This window comes from Eutrigla gurnardus (genome assembly GCF_963514095.1).
Source record: "Eutrigla gurnardus genome assembly, chromosome: 10".
NCBI classification, from domain to species: domain Eukaryota; kingdom Metazoa; phylum Chordata; class Actinopteri; order Perciformes; family Triglidae; genus Eutrigla; species Eutrigla gurnardus.
Genome location: NC_139924.1, coordinates 23699692 through 23722517, shown reverse-complemented (window position 1 = coordinate 23722517; position 22826 = coordinate 23699692). Strand labels below are relative to the sequence as shown.

Genomic DNA, 22826 nt, shown 5'->3' with positions numbered 1-22826 from the left:
TTTCCCCGGCCATATCATATTTTACGTCCATCATATGAGGATTAATTGATGATTAATCATGTTAAATTATTAACTCTTTATTGTCCCACTAATCATACTTTTTTCCCACACTGAAAACATATTTTAAATGACAGCAGAGTTCTGAATCGAACTGTCAGCAGCAGCAGACTGGACGTTAGGCTTCTAGTTTTTGCTGTACCTTTATTTATGACAGCAGAACTCAGCATCTCTCTAACAATTGCAGTTTGGTTGAGAAAAGCAGCCAGTGACGTCAAGGAAACATCCTGTTATCACATACGATGATCCTATTCAAAGATGACAGCTACGCTGGCTTTATTTAGTCGAGGTTGAAAATACTGTCAGGGCAAAAAGGCTAGTTTCACTTACAGTATTCCATTCAATATCGAGACGCTAACATGCCAGTTAGCATCCTTCTGTCATCGTCATAAATCATAATATAGAGACAATTACTGAGAATGGGTTGAATGCGGTCATAATGTATAATAACAAAAAGCAAAGATTGACATGTAACAATACAAATCATTTTCTCAGTGAGTCACAGCACCGTGAATCAAAATGAAACCTTCATGCCCAGCCTAAAGCAATACTGGACAAGGAGCAGTGATATCACACAAACCCACCAGCAATACTAGCGTTAAAGCAACCCCTCACTGCAGATTTAGACCAGAACCATAAAGAATTCCACAGGACTATTGATAACTGTGGGTAATCAAAGCGTTTGTGCCGAGTTTTAATGTTCTGTGATGTGATTAGATGTGGAACTTTGCAATCGCAATGCGGATGGGAAGGACCAGAACATAATTGGGAGTTTAGCTCAGTGCGAGTCTTCAACTGTGTTTTGCCGTCATTTGCTGTCGAGCTCGTTTCTCTCCTCTCTCTCCTCTCCTTTGATCCCTGCGTTTCACTCGAGGGCGGAGCTTTGCACACACACTCTCCATGTGAACGGAGTTGAGTGGCGGCACTGAAACACTCGACAGTCCGCTTATTTATCGCTGTCCCTCCCAACATCAGCTGCTCTGTTTCAACACTTTTGTTCTGAAAAAAAAAAAAGTGCACGCAGGCTGAAATTCAACTGTGGTGTCGTTAACCCCGTCTGGAGATCCAGTGACTCATTTGTCCCACAAGCCATAAATACATACATAAATAAATACATATATGAGGTGAATAGATGGGGCAATACTACCCAGAGGACACTATTTAAATGAGGAGGCAGCGGCGGGCCTCTGGTCACAATATTGTTTGCCTTCTTCATCACTCTGACTCTGTAGATGCATGTCATGCTTGGTAGGATACTCCTTTACAGTTTGCTGGCCGTTGTTACAGTTTTCCTTTTTGTGTGCCTCAGTAGTATTACCAAACAAGCAGACTATAGAGAAGGTTAAAACATTGAGGAGGCACCAGGGGCAGAGCACTGTTCATCCAGTCTGTCAATGAGAGGCTACACATGTTGCATATTGTTCTGTCAAGTGAAAGTGCAGACTGTTGCTAAATCCTCACGAATACAAAAGCTTAAATACTTAAAATAAGTATTTTTTTGTTTGTGTGGCTATTGAAGTCGACAGGCTCCAGTCAGCTGTAACCTTCATCTGATAAAAGCACTGACCCTTGCAGATCCCATTGATCCCTATCTTTCGAGGGTCCAAAATCACTGTTTTTGAAAAGGCTGCACCTGCTGCATTTTAGGGAGCTGGAGAACAATGCCATCAGTGATCGCTTCAGGTCTTAACATCGCCATCGTGATAACATCACTAAAGCAGATGAGAGCCATTTCACACTTGAAAAAAGAAAGCCATACTTTCCTGTTCCCTTGTGAAACTCTCGAAACAGACAACAGTGTTAAAAAGAATACGTTATGTGTTAATTATTAACACACCGGCGTGTTTAATCAAGTACAACGCAGTTTGTGTTGCTTTTAACACAATGTGCTCGCACATTTAACACATTCAGTGTGTTATAAAATGACTTAAAGATCAACACAAATTAAATCCATTAATTATAATTGTTCATTGCCGTCCACATCAGCAATAGCCGTGAATCAAGGAATTAAAGAATAAGGACTAAGTCATGTATGGCAACCTGGCTACGGTTAATGTTGAGCCCTGATCTACTTGGTGCTTAGTCACTGGGTTGGTCCAGCGCAGGAGACACTGTGGGTCTTGGGCTTGTCTGCAGCCTCTGGACGACGGAAATGTAATTAGAATAACATACAGTAAGTACGTGAGACGCTCATGGGGACTCAAGTAGACAGACATGATTAGCCATAGCCTGTAAGATTAATGAAGACCTTCACAGGGAGATTATATTGACTGAAGCTGATTATGCTTGAGACCATTTATTCAGCGGAATATCATTACAGATTGAACAATCCATACATCATATGCAACCTCACCTCACCTCCTATCACGGCGGACTACTGACTAAATCCCTGTCTTTTTCCTGATCCTCGGTGTACTATGGAGACTGTATGAGCTGGTTCAACCTTGCCAGATTAACGCTGAAACCACAGTGAATTACATTATTATGTTGACATACTTTTTTTCCTTATTTAACGCCCATATTGGAGGTACAACGCAATCTACAGTGACATGATGTTAAATCACATTGTTCTGTATCTAAAATATTAAGCAAATGACAACAAACTTTTGTATTTGGGCTTCAGGCTATGTGGCGCATGACAGTAAGACTCCATCCCCGGGTACTGATTATACTGCTGATCATTGTACACACAAAATATGCTCAACTGCCAAGACTTGAAGTTTGAATCCAACTTCTCTTGTTTACAGGAACCAACATTCACAACCTTTTTTTCTTTTTTCATAATTTCCTGGGCTCAAGTTGTGAGTGTAAGAGAGGCTGTCAGACAACTCGGGTTCTCCTGCCAGTTGGAGAAAGTCCATTAGTCCCTGATGGTGGGACTCAAAAATAGATCCTCAAGTTTGTGCATTTGCACACACAAAGACGATAACCTGCACAGTTGCAACCACATATTATTGTTTAAGGCACTGATTATGTTATTGGGCTTTTGTGGGATGATGGGACGTTGGGAATTGCGGTGAGCCTTCTGCTGCGTCGGAGTAACTTCTAACAAATCTCCATATTTCAATGTTTATTTTTCAGTATACAATCACAGCAATGTATTCATTGCATAGTCCCACTCTATGTGTAGGGAATGCAAATATTCATCCATTTCCCCATATGCAACCACAGTTCTAGTCCATGACTCTTTTGCCCTTGATGAAAATGACTTCATGCATCAGTTATACAGCGCCTCACATCTCTATTCCCTGCAACCCACATTTAATATTGAGATACCCCAGAGTTAGCTGAGGAACATTTGAATTACAATTCTCCCCTTAACACTCCAAGCGACATTGTATTTCAATCAGAGGCAGACTGGGGGGAGGAAATAAAATGGCCCCCGATATGATGCCCGCCCAGCCCACTCTTAAACTTGAGAGGAATCTAATTGTGCTGCCCTCTCTGCTGCTGCATGAATGGAATAGCTATGGGATGAATAAGGACTAGGCAGCAGAGACAGGTACAGAGGGAAATAAAATAGAACAAGAGAACTGTTGTCTTCAAAGTGAGCGTTTTCAGAATATTCAGGGACAACAGTAGGTCAATAATCCATTACACAAGCCATCATGTCACAAGTACCATAATAGACAAAGACTGCATCACACCCCTGGGAGGAGCTCCTCATGGCTCCTGCTGCTGAAAATATTGAAAACCAGTTTGAAGTGTGGCACTCCTACTAAAATATGACATGTTTTGACAGTTGTGATCTCAAAGCACTGCTTTATGAAAACCGCAACTTTTTTAAGTTTTATTTGTGCTCCTGAGCATTCAACAATTCCATAATCACATCAAAATGTGCAACACCTATTCTACTCATGTGATTTCACTTATTGATAAGGTTATGTTCAGCTGTTAGCTTGTGGATGGATGGTGAAACGAGAGAGCTGGTCAAAGTCCACCGAGAGTCCATCCATTATCTGTAACCGCTTATCCTACTCAAGGTTGTAGGGGGACTTGAACCGATCCCAGCTGAGTCTGGCAAACCCTGGACGGGTCCCAGTCACAATCACAGGGCTGACACATAGAGACAGACAACCATTTACGCTCACATTCACAGAATGGTAGAAATGGACAAAATGGGATAATGATAATGTTCATGAATGTGGTCCACATTACAATGCATTTCTCAAATTTCATGTACAATTTCCCATCAAATGAAAATGAAATTATTGCACCGGAAAGGTTTTATTGTTACTGAAAGCACCCAATGTTCAGGACCAAAAATTGATTAGTTAAATCAAAACTCACAACCCTTGTCCATGCAGCGGCCACACAGCCTTAATTATACATACAGTTTCACCTGTAAGTGAAGAGGGGGAAACAAGTCCTCAAGGAGGACGTGGGTTTTATTCCTAATCGAAATAACAGCTTCCATTAAGCATGTGGTACACATAGAGTATGCATGCTTAAAAGCTTAGGCTGAGTATTCTGTCCATTATACTTGGAAACAGCAGACAAACTGCCGTAATCTTGGCCTTGCAAATGCAGCTTGATAATGTGAAAACAGTGTGACTATAATTAATGGTTCATCCAATGGACAATATTTTGTGACATCATCATTGCTGAAAGGTTAATGACTTGCAGTTTAAGAATTTGCATAAAATCATTTTGGATTGAATGTAAAAATATGAACAGCACTCCACTGTCCTTTCCTGAAATGCCATTCAGATACACAGAAGTCTGAATACAAGTTTGTCTGAAACTTTCAATATTTTAATTGTTTGGATTCCAGAAAATCCTACCTTTGGCGAGCTTAAATGGCAATCGTGGTGACAAAACTATACACGGTCACATAGTTCTCTCTACACAAGTATGGAATATAAAAAGGTAGAAAAATCAATCCCATAATAAAGCTCTATAAAAACTTTGAGAAAGAGCCTTCCTATTGAGAGGCAATTATTTTGCAAAGCAGAAAGACAACAGGAGTCAATATAGCATCAGAGGGCTGAGATACCTGTAATGAACAATCAGAGTAAATTTTGCGGACCCAAGGTACCACGGAACCAAATCCTGAAATCAAAAATCAATGAACACAATTGACTGAACTGAAACAAATTAACTGCATGAGTCCTTGTTTACAAAGTTGACAAACTAGTTAAAGTATTGATAAACGGAAGAACGCTAGCTCTTTTGGAATGTTTTTTCCCCCAATGTAATACTTAGTTTGGGGGCTTAACGGTACATCTAAGTTATTGTTTCAGTTGAAACGCAGTAGTGAAGATTTCAAAGACAGACAGAAATGGTGGAGCAAAGGCGACATGTCTCAAGCAACTCCACGTTGACCAGGAACATGAAAATTGGCTTTCAGCTCTGGCATTTGTCTTGTTGACTCGCACGCAAATTAGCTTGCTGTGCTAATCTCACCATATGTTGCTAACAGTCTACGGCGAATAGGTTCCAGGTGGAAGCCGAGCTTGCAGACTTTGGTTATGTGCGACTGCATGCACAGGACCATGACCTCCGTATCGTGTATAACTGTATGTATTATGTGTTTTTCTATACTCATAGAGTCACTTAGATTAAAAATGCTGAAATAAAATGTTCTATTAAGCATTTCTAAAAAAGTACATTTCGATTTTGATCATACAATAATATGAATAGCAGATGATTATCGTGCATGATGAGGTTGGAAATGGGGGGTGGAAATGGAGGTTGGATAGAGTTCATTGGACACAAACTTTCTGGTGACTGATCCTTAACTTTAAACACATAAATAATACACTGTGTTATGAAATACTGATATATACTGAAATACTTGGTAAATGGCAAAAATGGCAAATGGCCTCATTTATATAGCGCTTTTATCCAAAGTGCTTTACAGTTATGACTGACATTCACCCATTCATTCACACATTCACACACCGACGGCGGAGTCAACCACGCAGGGCAACAGCCAGCTCGTCAGGAGCAATTAGGGTGAGGTGTCTTGCTCAGGGACACCAGGCACTCAGCTAGGAGGAGCCGGGGATCGAACCGGCAATCTTGCGGTTGCCAGCTCTACCTCCTGAGCTAAACCCCCCCTACTTGGTGAACGACTGTTGGTGTATTTGTTGTCCAGTCCCACAGTAGACAATGGCGGACCAGACTCCACACATTCCATTCACTTCCACGCAGTTGTGGAAGATGCTATTATCTCACATAAATCGAGACATCCACAGCAGATGTGACATTTCTGAGAGATCTCTTCAGTGCTTTTGTCGGTTTGAAAATGTTTCAATAGTGATTGAACTTTGCAATTACACTGCAGTCGAAATTGTCTGTGTATCATTCTAAAATCTAATTGGCTTGTACTGAATATGCTTGTACATAATGTGTTCTAAACCATTTTCATTTTACTTTTTGTTCAGACAATTGAAATCCTTTGAAATGTGGTTATCTTGGAACTCGGAGAGTGTGGCAGCCCAGTGCACGCATATGACTACCGCCTGTCTTGTTCTCTGCTGGATCTATAAGGGCCAGATGAACCTTGTAACTAGGGGTGACATACGTAAGATATGACAATGGAGAATAGTAAACAAGGTGGAGATGGAGCACAACAGTGTCAGCAGGGTTGATAAAGCACTTTCTTCGCTGATATAAGTCTCTTTGTTTTGTCGGTGAGGTCCGCTGCTGGTGAAGATATCTTTTAAAGATAACCTCAGGTAACTCACCATTTCTGCTACACATCGCCTCGCTTCTCTTGAATCACTTTCACAAACTCCACGGGGAGGCAAGATTTACACTTTAAAAGGCAAGTGTTTAAAGTGCTTATGGATAGATGACTACAACATTCCAAGTGCTTATGCAAACAAAACCACTAGCCTGTCTTCCCTTTAGCATATATTTAGAAAAGAATACTGGCTATACACATACACATATAGTACAATAGGAATCACACTACAGCGCTGAAAGACGTGTCACCCCATGAAACTGCTTTGCTGTTGTTTTTACTGCATTGTTGCCTTTTTTCTACACTGTGATCCTGCCAGAACATACCCAGTTACTTCTACACGATGGTGCAAACTGCAACAGTTAACAACAACAGTGAACAACAAAAACGTTCAGCTTCAGTGAGGAATATCCAAGGAGGGGTGGAGGCGCAACATACAATTGTGTCAGTCAGTCAGAAGAAGAAGCACATCTCAGTCAGATATATACATAGAATGTATCACACAAGGTCAAGAAGAATTTTTCTCCCTGTGAATTTTCCTTTATCCTGAAAACAGCTACAAACTCTGCAATAATCGCATCAAAGAAACAGCAGAGATAGCCGATAAAAACGGATATGATCATTTGCTGGCCTATAAAAAATGGATAAATAAATAGACTGTCGCTGAAGCCAACATATAAAATAAAAAGCATGGCTGTATTGAGACTGTCTGTCTGTCCATCTCCTCTGCACACACAACAAACAGTTCTATCCTTTTGAGAATAATTCATAATAATTAATGGTTAATGTGCTATTAATATTCCTTATTCCATGAGCTATTTGGGATTTTTGAGGTAAAGCCCATATTTAAAAACCAAACACTGCATTCGAGTCATGATTGGATGTTGATTACCAGCTGAAGCTTCAAAACATTCGGATCATCCTTAAAAATATGCATTTGCACCGTCTTTGATGAAACGCACCAATCAAAGGCATAACGTGTTTTCCTTTAAAGCATTCGTGGAGAAAATAATTATTACATTTTGAAATGCCAATGATAATAAGACGAATGAAATGGATCACTGCAATATCCACATTATGGCCTACAGAAATAGTCCTTTGAAAACCAGCGTGATCAAAGTTACTGGTTGACAGAGCAGCTGTGTGACAATGTTACAGTGAATAACCTGAGTTTTACTTCATACTGGTTTTGCCCTTTAAAAGAAAAGGTGATGCTTCCCATGACATGGACACACCACGGCAGGGCTTAAACCTGTGGCATGCAAAATGTCACCTTTCAAAACACTTCCATGTTAGGTATAGGAAGGTAGGACCTTGTTAACCTTATTGTAGTGGGGCACTTCCAGCATTTCTCCCTCCAAAACAGGCAAGTGAAGAAACGGTCATTTCCATTTAATAGTATGGTTAAATGAGCAGATGAGTGAGGTCAGCGCTGGCTGTTTGACCCCCAGAGAGCATGAACCGTCCTCTGGTGGGTTGAAAGAGCCTTTAAAAGGGCGGAATCCATTAGAGCAGCAAACACATAGCTCTAGTCTGACCAATGGGGACACACACTTTAGAACTTACATTTGTGAATTTACTGCTAATCACACCGGTAACATATTCTGCCAGAAAAGTGCTGGTAAACCTGCTCAGGTTTCGATTCCTACTAGGCCACTGAGGCATTAACAGAGGATACTTATAAAGTAAAATGGTATTGTCAGGCTAATCCACCCTGCTATTAAATTGATGTCAAGCAAATAATTAGGACTGTGAAACTACAGCTGTATTGTGATGAGTGGGTGATGGTTCTTCTGAGAACACCTGCTGTTTATCTTAATGAAGCCTTTGCTGAAACGGTGCGGAAACCCCTGACACATATCTACAGTAAGTGGTAAAAGACACCCAGCTGAGATACACTCTCCCCATGGCATCAAAGTGTAATGGACAAACGCTTGTAACGACAGGGATTAAGAAGATTAATTCCTAACTATTTCTTATCATCATCTCTCTCAACACCCCCGCTTGGATTTCTTACCTGAAAGGCCACTGATAACAGACAGGATGAGAAATGGTTTCCATGGTGACCCCATACTTGTTGAAGAGGATCCCTTCTGCAAGAATGTTAGCAGGTCTGCTTCTTCATTAAAGCTGTGCCTACAAACAGAAGGGGGAAAAAAACATCAGAGGCCAGAGTATAAACATGTGGTTTTCACATAGCAGCACAGAGTAGACCTCGAAAAGTGTCAACCAAAATCACCAAGCCGATCTCACTGCATTTAGCATCAATACGGGATGGGTGAGAAATGATTATTTAATGTAAAATAATAAGGTTCGACTTCTTCTTGTGAGTCACAAGGTTTGGGCATCGTTTGGATTGAAACGATTCCGATTCCGATGCTGCTTTTCGATTCCAGTTCTCTCATAGATTGAAGACAGAGTGAAAACAGTTCACTTATTTATTTCACAAGAACATTTTATCTGTTTATAAAAGATAAACAGATATTAAAAAAAACATTAAATCATGCAGTGGAGTAAAGACGGTGGAGGGCGAGGCAGGAGCGGGAGATCGGTGCAACACATCAAACACGGTACACTCGCTGATTTGCACACCATGAAGGCAAAGGTGTTTAGACATGTTAGCAGTGCATCCTCCCTTCAACTAAATTAGTTCAGCACAGGCGTTGCACGGTGCTGCCGAGACGGCATTTTTCAGAGTAACATAAAGCCACACATGCCACAGTCCATAAGTCTACCCATTCAACTCTCGCAGGTCGATACGACGGTGGAAGCTCACACTACGGATGTGAACAAGTGATATTTGTTTAAATTGTAGTAACCAATCACAGGCTAAAATTTAGAAACGGCTCCCATTTAGAACCGGTTTTCCATGACCAACCCTACTTGTTAACTCACTGTACATTACACAGCTCCACATGGTACAGCAGTTTTTGTTTCCTCTGCAGTAATTGATGGAAAAACATAGAGAAACTTTCAGTCAACAGAGCAGATGTGTATTTTTATGTTAATTACAGAACACACTGTATATAGTACAAAGAAAATCATGACATAATATAAACACAGGCCATGGTGTTAATGCAAGTTCAAATCTATTCATGGGTCTCTCTAATTACTGTAGTCACAGCTCTTCAAAGTTCACACTATACTATAACTGTATGTAAGTAGTGTGCTGGGGACACACTTCATGAAATGAATTGAATTGTGAAATCCACAGCACTAACCGGGTTAGATGTATAATTATACGTCACTAAATGCATTCATATACTTGCTACACAAACACTAGAGCTACTAGTCTATTCGGTTTGGCTGGAGAGTGGTTTCTCGTTTCTGAGGTCGTAGTTTGACCTGTGTTTTGAAGGCGAATGTTGTGGGATGCGCCTGATGAGAACCAAGATGCTACACGGCAATTCTTTCCCAACAAAAATGCAAACCAGTGCTTAATTTAAGGCTTTCATGATATTTTACAGCTACAACATCTTCATAAAAGCAGCATTAAAACCTGACCACAATACCAAACACTGGCATTTAGGTGAGAATGACTTGGCTTATTGATAGAATTATATTTGCAAACAATTCTAATGGGATACGCTGCTGATGTGCATGCAGAGAGGAAGATATGCTGCCTTTGTTATTCTCCTTTAGTGCCATTCATCTCCACGGAGACACCAGTACTTCCTTTGACTCTTTGTCAACAGCTTTGAATGTATGCTCCCTCTCTTTGTTTCGATTCCTCTCTTATCTCACTATGAGGCCCTATCATCATCATTTAAGCTGTCTCTCATTTAGGTCATTAATGCAGTGTCACAGACAGCCCTGTAGGTTGAGGGAAGCATGTCCACATCCAGCAGGAGTCGTCTCACATTCATCATTTATGCCTCCTTGTCTTTGCCTCACCTCATTTGCTCTCCGTCCTCCCAGAATGCACCAGCAGGAGAACACGTGGAGCAATTAGTGGCTTAGTAATGAATCTGTTATTTAGAAACAGTTAAGAATTAAAGAGATGGGAAGAAAGATGGTCAAACAAATACAGTTATCCATTTCCAACTGTTTTTGCCGTCTTTTAGGTTGTTCGTCTTCTCTTCTACTTTTCTCTGTAAGTTGAAAACGTTTCTCTACAACTGGAAATAATTTAACAAACTTCTTATTCTTCACTCTCTTTGCTCACCGATGCGAAGAAATAAATAGCTGAAGATCTGCCGTCTAGACAGCTGTCGGCACAGGCTGGTGAAAACTGCTCTTCTTTTTGGGAAATATTTTCACCCTCCTTCACCTCGCTATAACCTTCCACTTTCACACAGCAGTATAAAAATAGCACATACTATTGTGAGCATGAGCTGATGCCTGATGCATACATTAAAACACACAAGTCACCCCAGGAAAGCAAGCCTTCCCTGTTCCTTCTTTTCAGCACTGTCCTCTATTCTTAGCTGCATAGGTCAGCTTGTCGTCAAACAAACCCTGAGGTAAATGTTGGACTGAACAACTTCAGAAGCACGTCTCTCCCTTCAGAAATCCACCAGCAGCTCCTCTGTTTTACCATCTCTGACCTGCAGTGTATTTATGCAGAACACAAGGCATCATCTGAAAATCAGAAGTTGCATTTTTCGAGTGAGACTTCGAAACAACTCCAAAAGGCCACATTCAAGTGTATGATGAAAAAGAATGTTGTGTACATAGTACAGCGATATGCGGAAAACTGATAGAACAAAATTGATTGCGTGGTAGGTGCAGTTTTGACAGGCAATTACATTAAATGACAGAGCTGAAACTAAACCCAGGTAGCGGGGTGAAGGGGGCATCCCCCGCAGGAACATTTTAGTCATATCATTATGCAAATTAACCTTTTGGGGCAATATGAGATTACAATACAATGAAAAAACAACATATTGTACTAGGAAATATGTTTAATTATAAAATAATATATAATTGGATTCTAATTAGAGATGTATAGAATGGAATTCCAATTACTCGTGTAATTATAATTAGCCTTAACAAGTACTGTACAAACACAATCAATGGATCATAATGTGCTTCAGATCTAAAAGTGAATAATATGAGTAATTTCATCATGAATTCTTAAATATACATGAAAAACAGATATGCACTTCTATGGGTCCAAACTAAATAAAAGGGGACCTTTCAATGTTCTTCATCGCAATGTCCATTCATTGCAGTTCTTCATGTTGCAATATCCAACTGTATCAACAATGTTTATCACGCACAGACAATCAGTTTGTTCAGTTGCACTGCTTAGCCGCTAAGTCTGGCAGTACAACTGGTAGTGTGAGGTTTCATGTCAGGATGCATGTGCATGGGAATAGCTGATTCACAGTTTAGCAAGGAGAAAGGGAAAGAATGAGCTCCAGATTAGCAGTTCTATCAACATATACTCATTGTTATGGTTAAATAGAAAATAGAAAAAGAAAAAATGGTAGCAAATAATCTGTTATATTTAAAAGTAGCAATGGTACAAAACACATTGAATTGCAACAGCATATCAGTTGTAAAAAAGATAAGTCATGATGTAGATGAAAATGTTCAGAGAAGATGTATTATCTTGAGAATACTAAGTTACCTCTGACTTACATTACTGGAGGTTTGTGAATCCCTTTCGTCTACTGTCCAGTATCAGAGAGCATGCTCTCTTGTGTGTATCAAATAAAGTTGGTCTGCACTCAGTCAATGTAAAGTTCACCCTCCTTGACTGCTCAGTGTCTCACAGAACTCTGCCAGACTTGTCCTTTGTGGGCTCAGCTTTCACTATCCAGCCAACCATCTAATTCATAAAGGAGGAAAAAATGGTGGAATTTTTTGTGATCCACGAGAGAGAAAAACTACACAAAGCATAGAGACTTTGAGCATAACGTCGTGAAAACATGGGCTCAATTATGCAGAAACACCTGCCAACAAAATGTGAAATTAAATGACAGGAAATGACAAGCAAAGCAAATACATGATAAACCCACCAAATACATGATATATCCACCAATTAAACAGAGAAAAAAATTCCAATTTGAATATCCTTTAAAATATACCATGTGGCCACTCCACCCTTGTCACTAATGGACACAGACTGTTCTGCAAACTTGATTTAGTGAAACCTGTCCAGGAGAGGAATCATATCAGAGAAAATATTACTTTCATGTTTTCCCTGAAAGCAGAAATCTGCACTGTTTTGGTCTTTCATGTAGTCATCTTCAAAAAACGGCACACTCTATAGTATCCTGGAACTTTGCCAGGCGTGTACTATATACTTCAGCTGGCTCTGGAGCTGGATACTGCCACATCGCTGTCCATGCAATCACAACCCAGCCAGATGGTTATTAATGAAGGTAGTGTGCAGGGTGCCACAAGGTCTGCTGACGGCTTTCACGCCTGCGTTTCTACAGGGTCGTTACACATGAAACAAATGCAGACATGATTTGCCAGGCAGAGGTTTCACACCGCCTAATAACCACAGTAGCTATCCTCATCAGCCATGTGTAGCTGTATTATTGTGTCATTTTCAAACAGTACAAGACATAATTATATGCGTCTGACAGCCATATAAAGATTGTATGATTTGCTCACTGCAGTGTGAGTCTGTGAAAGTCATAGCATATTTACGTGTATGTTTGTCAGCATCAACACATTCTGTTGGGAAATTAACCAACCAACAAATAATGCTTGAGCACAAAGATCTATCCCCTTTTTAAATTTTTCATAAAGATAGAAAAGCAACGACGGACAATACCCAGATATACCAAGATCCTGATTGTAATTATAGTTTTCACCCCCTCTCGTCTCACCTTGTCACCTGTTCCAATTAGCATAGGCCTGCATTTAGTACATCATGGAGGGAAAGTCCATCTAAGGATGACACTAGAAATGTAATCAGTGCCATTAAAGAAGAGCAAAGCACCTTCCAGAGCACACACACACACACACACACAGTCTTAAATTACAGTAATTACAGGTAGACAAAAAGTATCAAAAGGAAATTACCTTTGTGAAATTTGGCGTTTCTCCGTCAAGAGTTGCATTGTTGATTTTTAAGTAGGATCTTAATTAATGTGTTGTGTTCTACAACGATGGCACTTACATGAAGTAAGTGAAATGATAACACCAGGCGGTAACACCACGTTAGCTTTTGGTTCTTCTTCAGATGACGATGTGCGTGCGCTTACGCCCACCATGTAATTTGCGCTAATGACAATAATAAGTGGCAGAGGTAGTAGTGATTACAGTTGTGGTAATGACAGTGATATCACAGTAGTAACATCTGTAATGGTACCAATAGCAGCAGCACAAGTACCTGGCAGTGGCAGAAGCAAACATCTGCTTTCTCCTCAGTAACCATTTGAATGCAATCATCCTAAAAATATGTGCAAAAGGCAGTGAGTGAATGGCACTTTACTGCTCTCAGTTATACTTCTATCTGCTACGTTTGCTCACTGATTTGTGGATATTGTGACAGGAACACGTGAAGACATGGTGTGCATTGCAGATATTTTGTACAAATCCCTATTATCATTTGCTCTACAAAATATAAATACCAGACTTTTTGTAGATTGAATACAATCTGATGTAAAACATACTGTATGTATGTAATTCGTCCTACAACATTGTAAAACAAAATTATACGTTTGCATATATTCTAGATGCAGAGAACAAAGAGGCACCACAAGGCAGTGGAGCAGCAGAGTTCATTTGAAGAGCCACCTTTACCCACTTCAAAGCTCCACTTTACAGTAGCACTTGGTCCTGGACAATACAGGGTTTCTCTAGCCCCTTCCTTTCATGTACTTTCATCTGTAAATGTTAGGGCAATTGAACAGATTATCATGTCGCTGGAGTGAATTTCCTCCTTCACATTCAGACCTGGTTCTAGTGTGAAGAAAAGGAGCAACCTTCTAGGGTGAAGCACACAGGTCTATGGCAGTTATTGTTGTATAGGAACTGGGAGCTTGATGTGATGTGAAATATATGTGCAAACATTTAAAAATGGTGATGTGTCAAAATTACAATTTGTAAATAATTTGTTTTTTTGTAATTAGAAGTCATTCATAAAATAAAACGATTTTGTGTATTTGTGGGGGCGGTTCGATTCCCAGCTCCCCCAGTCCGTATGTCGACGTGTCCAAGATACTGAGCCCCAAATTTGTTCCAAAGTCTGCGCCTTCGATGTGCGTGGATGAGCATTTACATTCGATATGACGGTGGCAGCTTGTTATCTTTGCCATCTGTGAATGAATGTGGGTGTGAATGGTGGAACGTTTGCATGTAAAGCACTTTGAGTGGTGTGAAGACTAAAAACGGCACTATATAATCGTATTTATTGTTATTGTAATGAACTAGTTTCACCTTGAATAAATATTAAACAAGCAAAATAATTAAAGAAAAGAATGTCGAGATAAAATGCACACTTTTATGTGTCCTATCTACTTGAGTATTTCTCAGAAAAAATATTATATATTATTATAACAAATAAATGCTTTCAATGTGTACTTAAAAAACCTGTTTTAGGTTTAAGATGTTTTTTTGTATTTCAACCCATACAATCTAAGCTCTTTAGAATGAGTCTTGTTACACACATTGGAGGTTTTAATCCGAGTGCAAGAGGATGAAGTTAAAACATGATAATACGGGGATTAATCCTTTGACCAAAACAAGCCTTTGTTAAATTGGCATATTTTTTCCTTTAGCTAAATCATGTCATTACACAAAAAGGGGGAAATATGTTTTTTGTAAAGACCGTAGACGAGTAACTTCAATAGAGCCCTTCCCTTCCTCGACAATAGTTGTACACTGTGAACAGCATTACATCTGAACCAGATTAAAAAGGGTTTAAAACTAGAATTAAATGGAAAGTACAAAAATTTATATTTGAGGAAGTTTGTGTATAAGTTCCCCATTGTCAACACTAACATTCAGTTGGTGAAGTTCCTCCTCCTTCACTCGTCAGCCATCTTGGAGAAGGGTCTGCTTAGAAAAGGCATGTGTCAGTATATTTAAAGCTATCAGGGGATCAAAGTAGCAGGTGGTGAATACAGCCAATCTGCGAGTAACGTCAATGTTCATATTGTTTAATATCAGTTCCTGGCTGCTGCACATCTACACATCCTGCTTTGTTGTGCATGTGTTCCATTGTTCCACCATTAAATACCATTAAATGCAACTACTGCTTCTAGCAATAACGGTTACAGTCATCAATATTGGTTCATCGTTTCAAATGCTAGTTTCAAGTCTTCTTCGGTACAGCATGATGTTCATTTAGTACATTATGGATTGTAAGAATAAAATAGACAATAAAGCAGGCTATGCTTTAGGACGTGGCTACCTTGTGATTGACAGGCCTGTACCATGGTGTTGTTACCATGGCTACCAATGCAATTAGCTAATGGTTTCACACCAGAAGCTTCTCTGCTGTTTCTTCTGTTCAATGGTGGCAAATATTCTAAGAGCACGACGGCCAAGAGGCCAAAATCGAGGCTTCAAACCCATTGTCCACAAACCAACGGGTGATGTCACAATGACTACGACCACTTCCGATGTACGGTCTATGGCGGTAAACCGTCTGCTTCCAGCTGGCTACCCGAGGCTGATGCAGCGCACATAGAAATCCTGTCAGGAAAAAGAAAGTAATGTTCTCTCAATGAAAAAACGCAGTCTCTTTTAAACAAATGACAAGCTGCCAAAATTGAGCCAATGAGATGCAGCAGTGAACTTGGTGTTCCTCGGGCTACCTTGTGACGTCTACTCAATCAGCAACTGACAGTCACGGCTGCTCGTGATGGAGACACAAAACGGATGCACAAGGGGAAAGCACCTGTTTGGAACCACATTAGAAACAGCTGTACTGTGTTTTTGAAACATAAAATTCAGTAAATAACACAGCTGTCCGTTTCATACTCGTGTAATAAATATACAAGTGTCAATGAAATGGTGATCTGCATGAGAAACAAAAGAAAAAAAGTTACAATAATCGTCCGCTTATCGTGATCCGTTTGTCCTGGAGAGTCGGAATCACTACTTAACCTTTGAATTCACTGAAAAGCCCATTCCAGGCAAACAGCAGGAGGTGAAATTAATTTGTTCCATAATTTGGTTGTTGAAAAATCATTTTCTAACCTTAAAGTATTTAAAAGAGTCACGATGTTCACAGATCTTTGGTTTATGCGTCATCTCAACATTCTGCATGGGTCTGAATGAGGTCCAACTTCTTCATTAAATATCCTAACAATCTCCACGTTGGCTACATTCATTATTTTTTCTCCACACCCAAAGCATTCCAATGTCACCGCCTGCAGCTATTAAAAACATAACACGCCACTCAAAACTGCATTTGGACCAGAGAGGCCGGTGGGAGTCCTGCATTAATGCAAACCTCCACTAATAGAGCAAGCACTTAATTCTAAAAGCAAAAATCCTTCCTGCAACTGCCTTATACAGTAAAGCAAGCAGCGAAAGAGGAATGACTCATTAAACATTTAATGTCATGTGTACATGTTGCTATTCTTAGAACTGGTTGAATCGCAGTTAGGAATAAAAGGAAAGTGGATGTACAACACACGCAGTAACATAGAACGATCCGTAACGTATGTTCTCTGCCAAAATGTGGTTCGTCTTTTCAATTAGCCTAATCAAGTAGCGCTCTTAAAGACTTCAAAGCATGCGGACTAATGACAATAACTGCGGATCAAACTGGAGTGTGGCCTGTGGTTACGCAGTTCAGGGTTCAGCATTATATTCATGAGAATTACTGCAAAGTTTCAAGTGGTGAAAACTTGAAATCATCAAAGCCAGTTGACAAAAACATGAACCAAATGCATTCACTCTCATCCCCTGCTTCCTGCAATATTCTGATATGTATAGTGACATGCCTGTGGGAGTCCACACACACAACCACACACACACAGAAAATCTCTACTTTTTGCAGATGAAACCCAGATGATGCATCACACACTTGTTAATGAAATAGAACACTAAGCTGAAATCTTTGTAGATGTAGCCACAGTAAACATCTCGGAGATATGCAGTACTGCAGTGTACCCGCTTCCAGGCCAGATACATCAAGGATGACCATGTAAGACATCTCTTCTATCTACAACAAGACCAATTCAAACACGCTGTAAACACTTGGTGTGACCTTCTATTTATGGATTCTAACATTTGCTCATATATCTGATTATCAAGTGGCTGTTTTTAGCAGCTTACTAAACTGAATTTGAATAGTCTGTCCTTGAAAAGCAGAGTCAGACTGTAGTGATGATGTCATTTACGAACAAATCCTAGAGCTGCTTCCCAGACGGTGAATAATGACACAACTCCTGGGACACTGTGACAGCACCCATGGTGATGTGACCGGGACACGGGGACATTTTCTGAATCACGGCTGAAAGTCCTACATTCAAACGGAACTCATTTGGATGCAATATTTGAAACAAAAAATCCTCTGAGCCCACAGCACCACTCATTAATTCAGTCTCACTAGATCAGCTCAAAAAAAGGTCACCTGATGACATCAGGATTCACGTCTCGATGCTCAGCTTTGCAGCTTACCGCGTTCGCAGATACTGAAGTTGCTGTTTAAAATATTCTGGAATATTATGTAACTTATGTTTACGGTGGAATATCTCTTCAAGAATGTTTTAGAGACGTCCGTAGACGTTTGCAAGATGCTGCTTTGCAACAATCACTCGCACCAAAAATGAAATGTGACCCGACACATATTTATTTGGTTTTATAATGGCAAGCAGAGGTGGGAGAGGATAAGCAGAATATTTATGTTGGTCATTATACCTGACGGTAGCATTTATTCTTTCTCCTTTTGTGTCATGTGTTTTGTTCCTCATTTATTTGGAAAGGTGATCCTGGGAAATGTTTTAACAATCAGAAGGGGGCCTTAAATTACAAAAGGCTGATGTATGCCCTACTCGGTCTCAGTTGCACTCTGACATGATGAGAAAGTTATAAGAGCATCCTGCTTTCGGCCTAAGAAGAGCAACATGAATGTTCCTGATCAGCCATTATTGTCTCTGATGAGCTTTAAAGGCATACAACCATATGAACAATAGTTGCTATCGGAGTTCTCAAGAGAGATGACATCTTCCCATTTGCAGCCTTTTAGTTATTAATAACAATTCTCCGGAGTGACAGACCATACCCCTCATTACAACATGGAATCCAACTCCAGGGATGATGTCTATTAAAATAGGGTCACTGATGGTTAGCCAAATGGCTAATGAAAATCTAATTGGGGTAAACACATTGCATATTTCCTAAAGACTAAATAATTAACAGTGTAATAACCATCAGTGATATGTCCTAAAGCCTCAGTGAGCTTCCTTCAATTTGGTGTACTCATGTATCTGCTCACTGATACTTTTGAAAGCTTAGTCGTCCATGAAGCTAGAACAGGACGTCTAGAAGTTTGTGTCAAATCATGCCCCAAAACCTCGTAAATTGGAGCGAGAGTGTAAGCTGGACGACCGCAGCCACCGTTCGCAATGGTGACAATTAAGCCGATTTTTTGGTAGCATGCAATAAATCATTACAACAACAAAAAAAACACAAATCTGACAAATATTTTCTGACAAATCTGACAAATTTCTCATACACCCTCAGACTATTCAGTGTGCATTAGCACCGATCCGCCACCGTCTCCCACACAGAGACAGTAAGAGACAACTTCCACCCACGCTTCAATGGTACACATTCACAGAGAACGGCAGGTGTAGATCAAAATAAATAAATAAATGTGATTGGCACACATAACAGGTGGGATTCCTGGAGATGAGTGCACAGTTTTGAACTCTGCCTTCATACCTGACATCCAGCTGAAGGCTACAGTTGAGGCAAACGATGTGTGAATGTTCAGAAACAGTTTTCTTTTCATTCTTTGAACAGTTTATGCGTCTGTATCTCCTTCGTCACAAGCGACATCCCAGAAATTACTGACCCGGTTTTGACAAAACTTGCCTGAATGATCTCTTGCTGTGTCTTATTCCTAAGAACCAGCATTTCACAAAATTACAATGATTTGTCTTGGAGGCCCCACAGCAAATACATCAAGAATCCCGTCTTGTGTGACATACCATCATGAATTTTTGTAGGGATGCGAATCATCGTGAATTATTTCCCCACACTGACACATCCAATTATGTTTTTGCAGATTTTAAAATGGTGGGTATTGCTGCTGTTGTTTTAGAAAAAAGCAGCTCCCTGTTGAATGAAAATCATAGATCATTTAGCTTTGTTCACATCCATTAAAAGTGCAACGTCATTGTGATACTGGAGCTGAGATCTAAGTGAATTCATGACATAACAGACATATCATTTATTAAAAATTGAACATGTAGCCCCCATGATCACCGATGAAACCCTCCTGCTACCTTCAATAGATATGCTAAATAAGGCTGTGATTAATACACTATGATAGAGCAGTGTGCACAAAGTCATTCTGTACAGTGCCCTATCCTGACTCCAGTGGGTCTCCGGACACACGATTATCATTTCTGTCCTTTTTTTCATCCTTTCTACCACCTAGTAGAGCCGTCTCAAGTCTCTTGCTACCACTTTTCACCCCTCAATGGTTTTAATTGTCCTGATGACCTCAATCAAAAGGCAATTACTAAAGAGACGAGCAGTGCAGGCAATTACTGTGTTCAACACGAGATAGAGCACACCTGAATGGAGCTAGCATTTTTCACAGTGGTAAAATTACATGTGCAGTCGGTGATGGCTGGCACGATGGAGAAATGAGCATGAAGTATGTGACTGAAATGCTTATGTGTCTTTAAAGAAGACGGAATAGGAGAAGACACTTGCACTTCAAAGCCAAATGAGAAAGGTGCAACTGTTTGAAGTGGCACACACACACACACACACACGAATGATATGGGAGAATTCAGGGCAAGCCCAGATGAGTTGGAAAATGGGTTAAGAGGGACTCCAACCATACAGACATTTCTGCTCTCCTGTTTAGTAACTGAAACTAATTTTTTTCGTAGAATTTGTAAATCCTCTAGACATCACCTTGCTGTCCACTTATTGATTGTGCAGTTGGTCACTGTGTTGGAAACGAGGCATATTCCAGAAAACTTGTGGCATGCATTGTTAGCTTGTTCAAATTCATCACTGTTTTAAGAAATCGATTCAGAGATGCAAACTGAGGCTGGTGAAATGACATTTTTGGTGTAATTTCCTGGACTGAGGGAGGAGTGAGCCACAGAAGTGTTCATCATCTTTGCAGCCGTCGGGGATTATGACTTACTTCGTGTATCTATGAAGAGATGGCTAAATCCATGTCACAATCAAATACAATATTTATTACTTTCTATTACGCCCGTGTCTATAATGCATTATAATCTGCTCAGAGCAGCATATAATAGTTGGAGCGCATAATGACAACAATCATAACACATTATAAAGCATGACCATGATAAGGTCACATATCATAACACTTTTAAAATTACAATCAATCTTCAAACAGACATCTATCTGCAAAGATCAGTGTATTCTATTTCTCATAGTTGTAATACCGTAATATATATATATATATATATATATATAAACTAAAAGAACGATACACAACATTTTGTAAAATTAATTTGTACTGTTCTTAAAGCAAACAATGACTGAGAGTAATTTATAACCAAATCATTTAGGATCTGTGATTATGATGGATTGGATGAATTGACCCATAAAAAAAGTAAAAAATGGTAGAAAAAAAGTGTATTTCTGCTGAGTTAGACGCATCTTAAAATGTAAGTTTTAATGACTTTGAGATTCCTCTTGTCCTTTCTTTTATTTACTCTTTTGAGACCACTAAAACTATTTGGACCTGGCCAATCAAATAACATCCTAAAAAAAAACAACTGATTTATTCTTAACGATGGACCCTTTCTACCTTTTTTTAACTCCCCCCTCTTCCAAACAATGCACTATATTTTTTTCTTGAAATAACTAAGATGTCAAGTCATTTTAACGTTGGATCTCTGCACGGGCCAGGGAGGCAATTCCACAGTCCTGAGGTCGACATGGTTGCCAGGGGAGAAAACACCACCATGCCCCCTGTTAAAGGTTACAAAGTGGCATACAATTCATATATCTTGCCATTTCACCATGGCTCATGATTCCAAATGTTGTCTTTGAAATATAAGGAAAGGTAAGCAGGGGAGCCTTTCTATTTCTCTGTACAGTAAATGCATGCATGCTCATGAGTAGGAACATTTGAGGCTACAGTGTCAAATCAATGATGCCAGAGAATCCATGATCCCAAACTGCCCTATGGGGCTACTCATAGTGCATCACGAGATTGCGCTCACACCGTGAAAGTCTCCCCTTTATAGAGAATGTGAGGTCACGTCTAATAATAACAGTAACATCGGTAATAACACTAAACTTTAAAGCAATTAAGCACCACAGCAGGCAGCAGTATGCCAATTTTCCAGAGAAATGGATGACACTGAGTAATACCAAAGCTCATTTCAAAATACAATAAAATGAAATGTGATATTTATATAAGCAAGGTGGATCTAATCTGTATCTCTACTTAAGTGCAAACAACGCAAACAGAAAACCATCAGTAAGCCTCAGATGAAAAGTTTCTATGGAAGCGACTGTGTCTGAGTCATGCTGGTTCCCAACCCACTCCATTCTGATGCAGCAGGGCAACATTGTGCCTTTTGATAACGTATCTCCTCTTTCAAAGCAAGCACTCGATAAGAACATTCCAACCAGTAGAGATATGAAAATTAAACAACTTAAACAGTTGCTTCTTTAGATTTAAATTTGACCAACAGCACTCATGGAAACACCTAGACAACCTAAGAAAAGGATTATTTTGTGCATCAACAGTATTGAAACGAGCCTGCAAAGAGCAGACCAGTCATCATTTTCATCTTACACCATGAAAGTAAGCTACTCTTCAATTAAAAAAAGACATTGTAACGTGTATCTCTATCAATGATTGAAGATATGAGATGATATTAAGCAAACTTCCTCAATAAAATAAAAACTCAAAGATTTGATCGTAGTGAATTTCCACTATCAGAACAGGAATAATCATGTCAAAAATAATAGGCTCTTTTTAGAT

The 22826-nt window shown here is 39.7% G+C and overlaps 1 protein-coding gene across 3 annotated transcripts in view; it reads right to left on the bottom strand.

Annotated features, from left to right (window-relative positions):
• cntn5 (contactin 5) overlaps positions 1 to 22826 on the bottom strand; it is a 100217-nt gene that overhangs the window by 61732 nt on the left and 15659 nt on the right. For all 3 annotated transcript variants that reach the window (XM_084019487.1, XM_084019488.1, XM_084019489.1), the window contains exon 2: positions 8766 to 8884. In XM_084019487.1, coding sequence (XP_083875613.1) covers positions 8766 to 8820 — 55 coding nt within the window. In that variant the 5' untranslated portion in view covers positions 8821 to 8884. The remainder of the gene's footprint in view (positions 1 to 8765; positions 8885 to 22826) is intronic.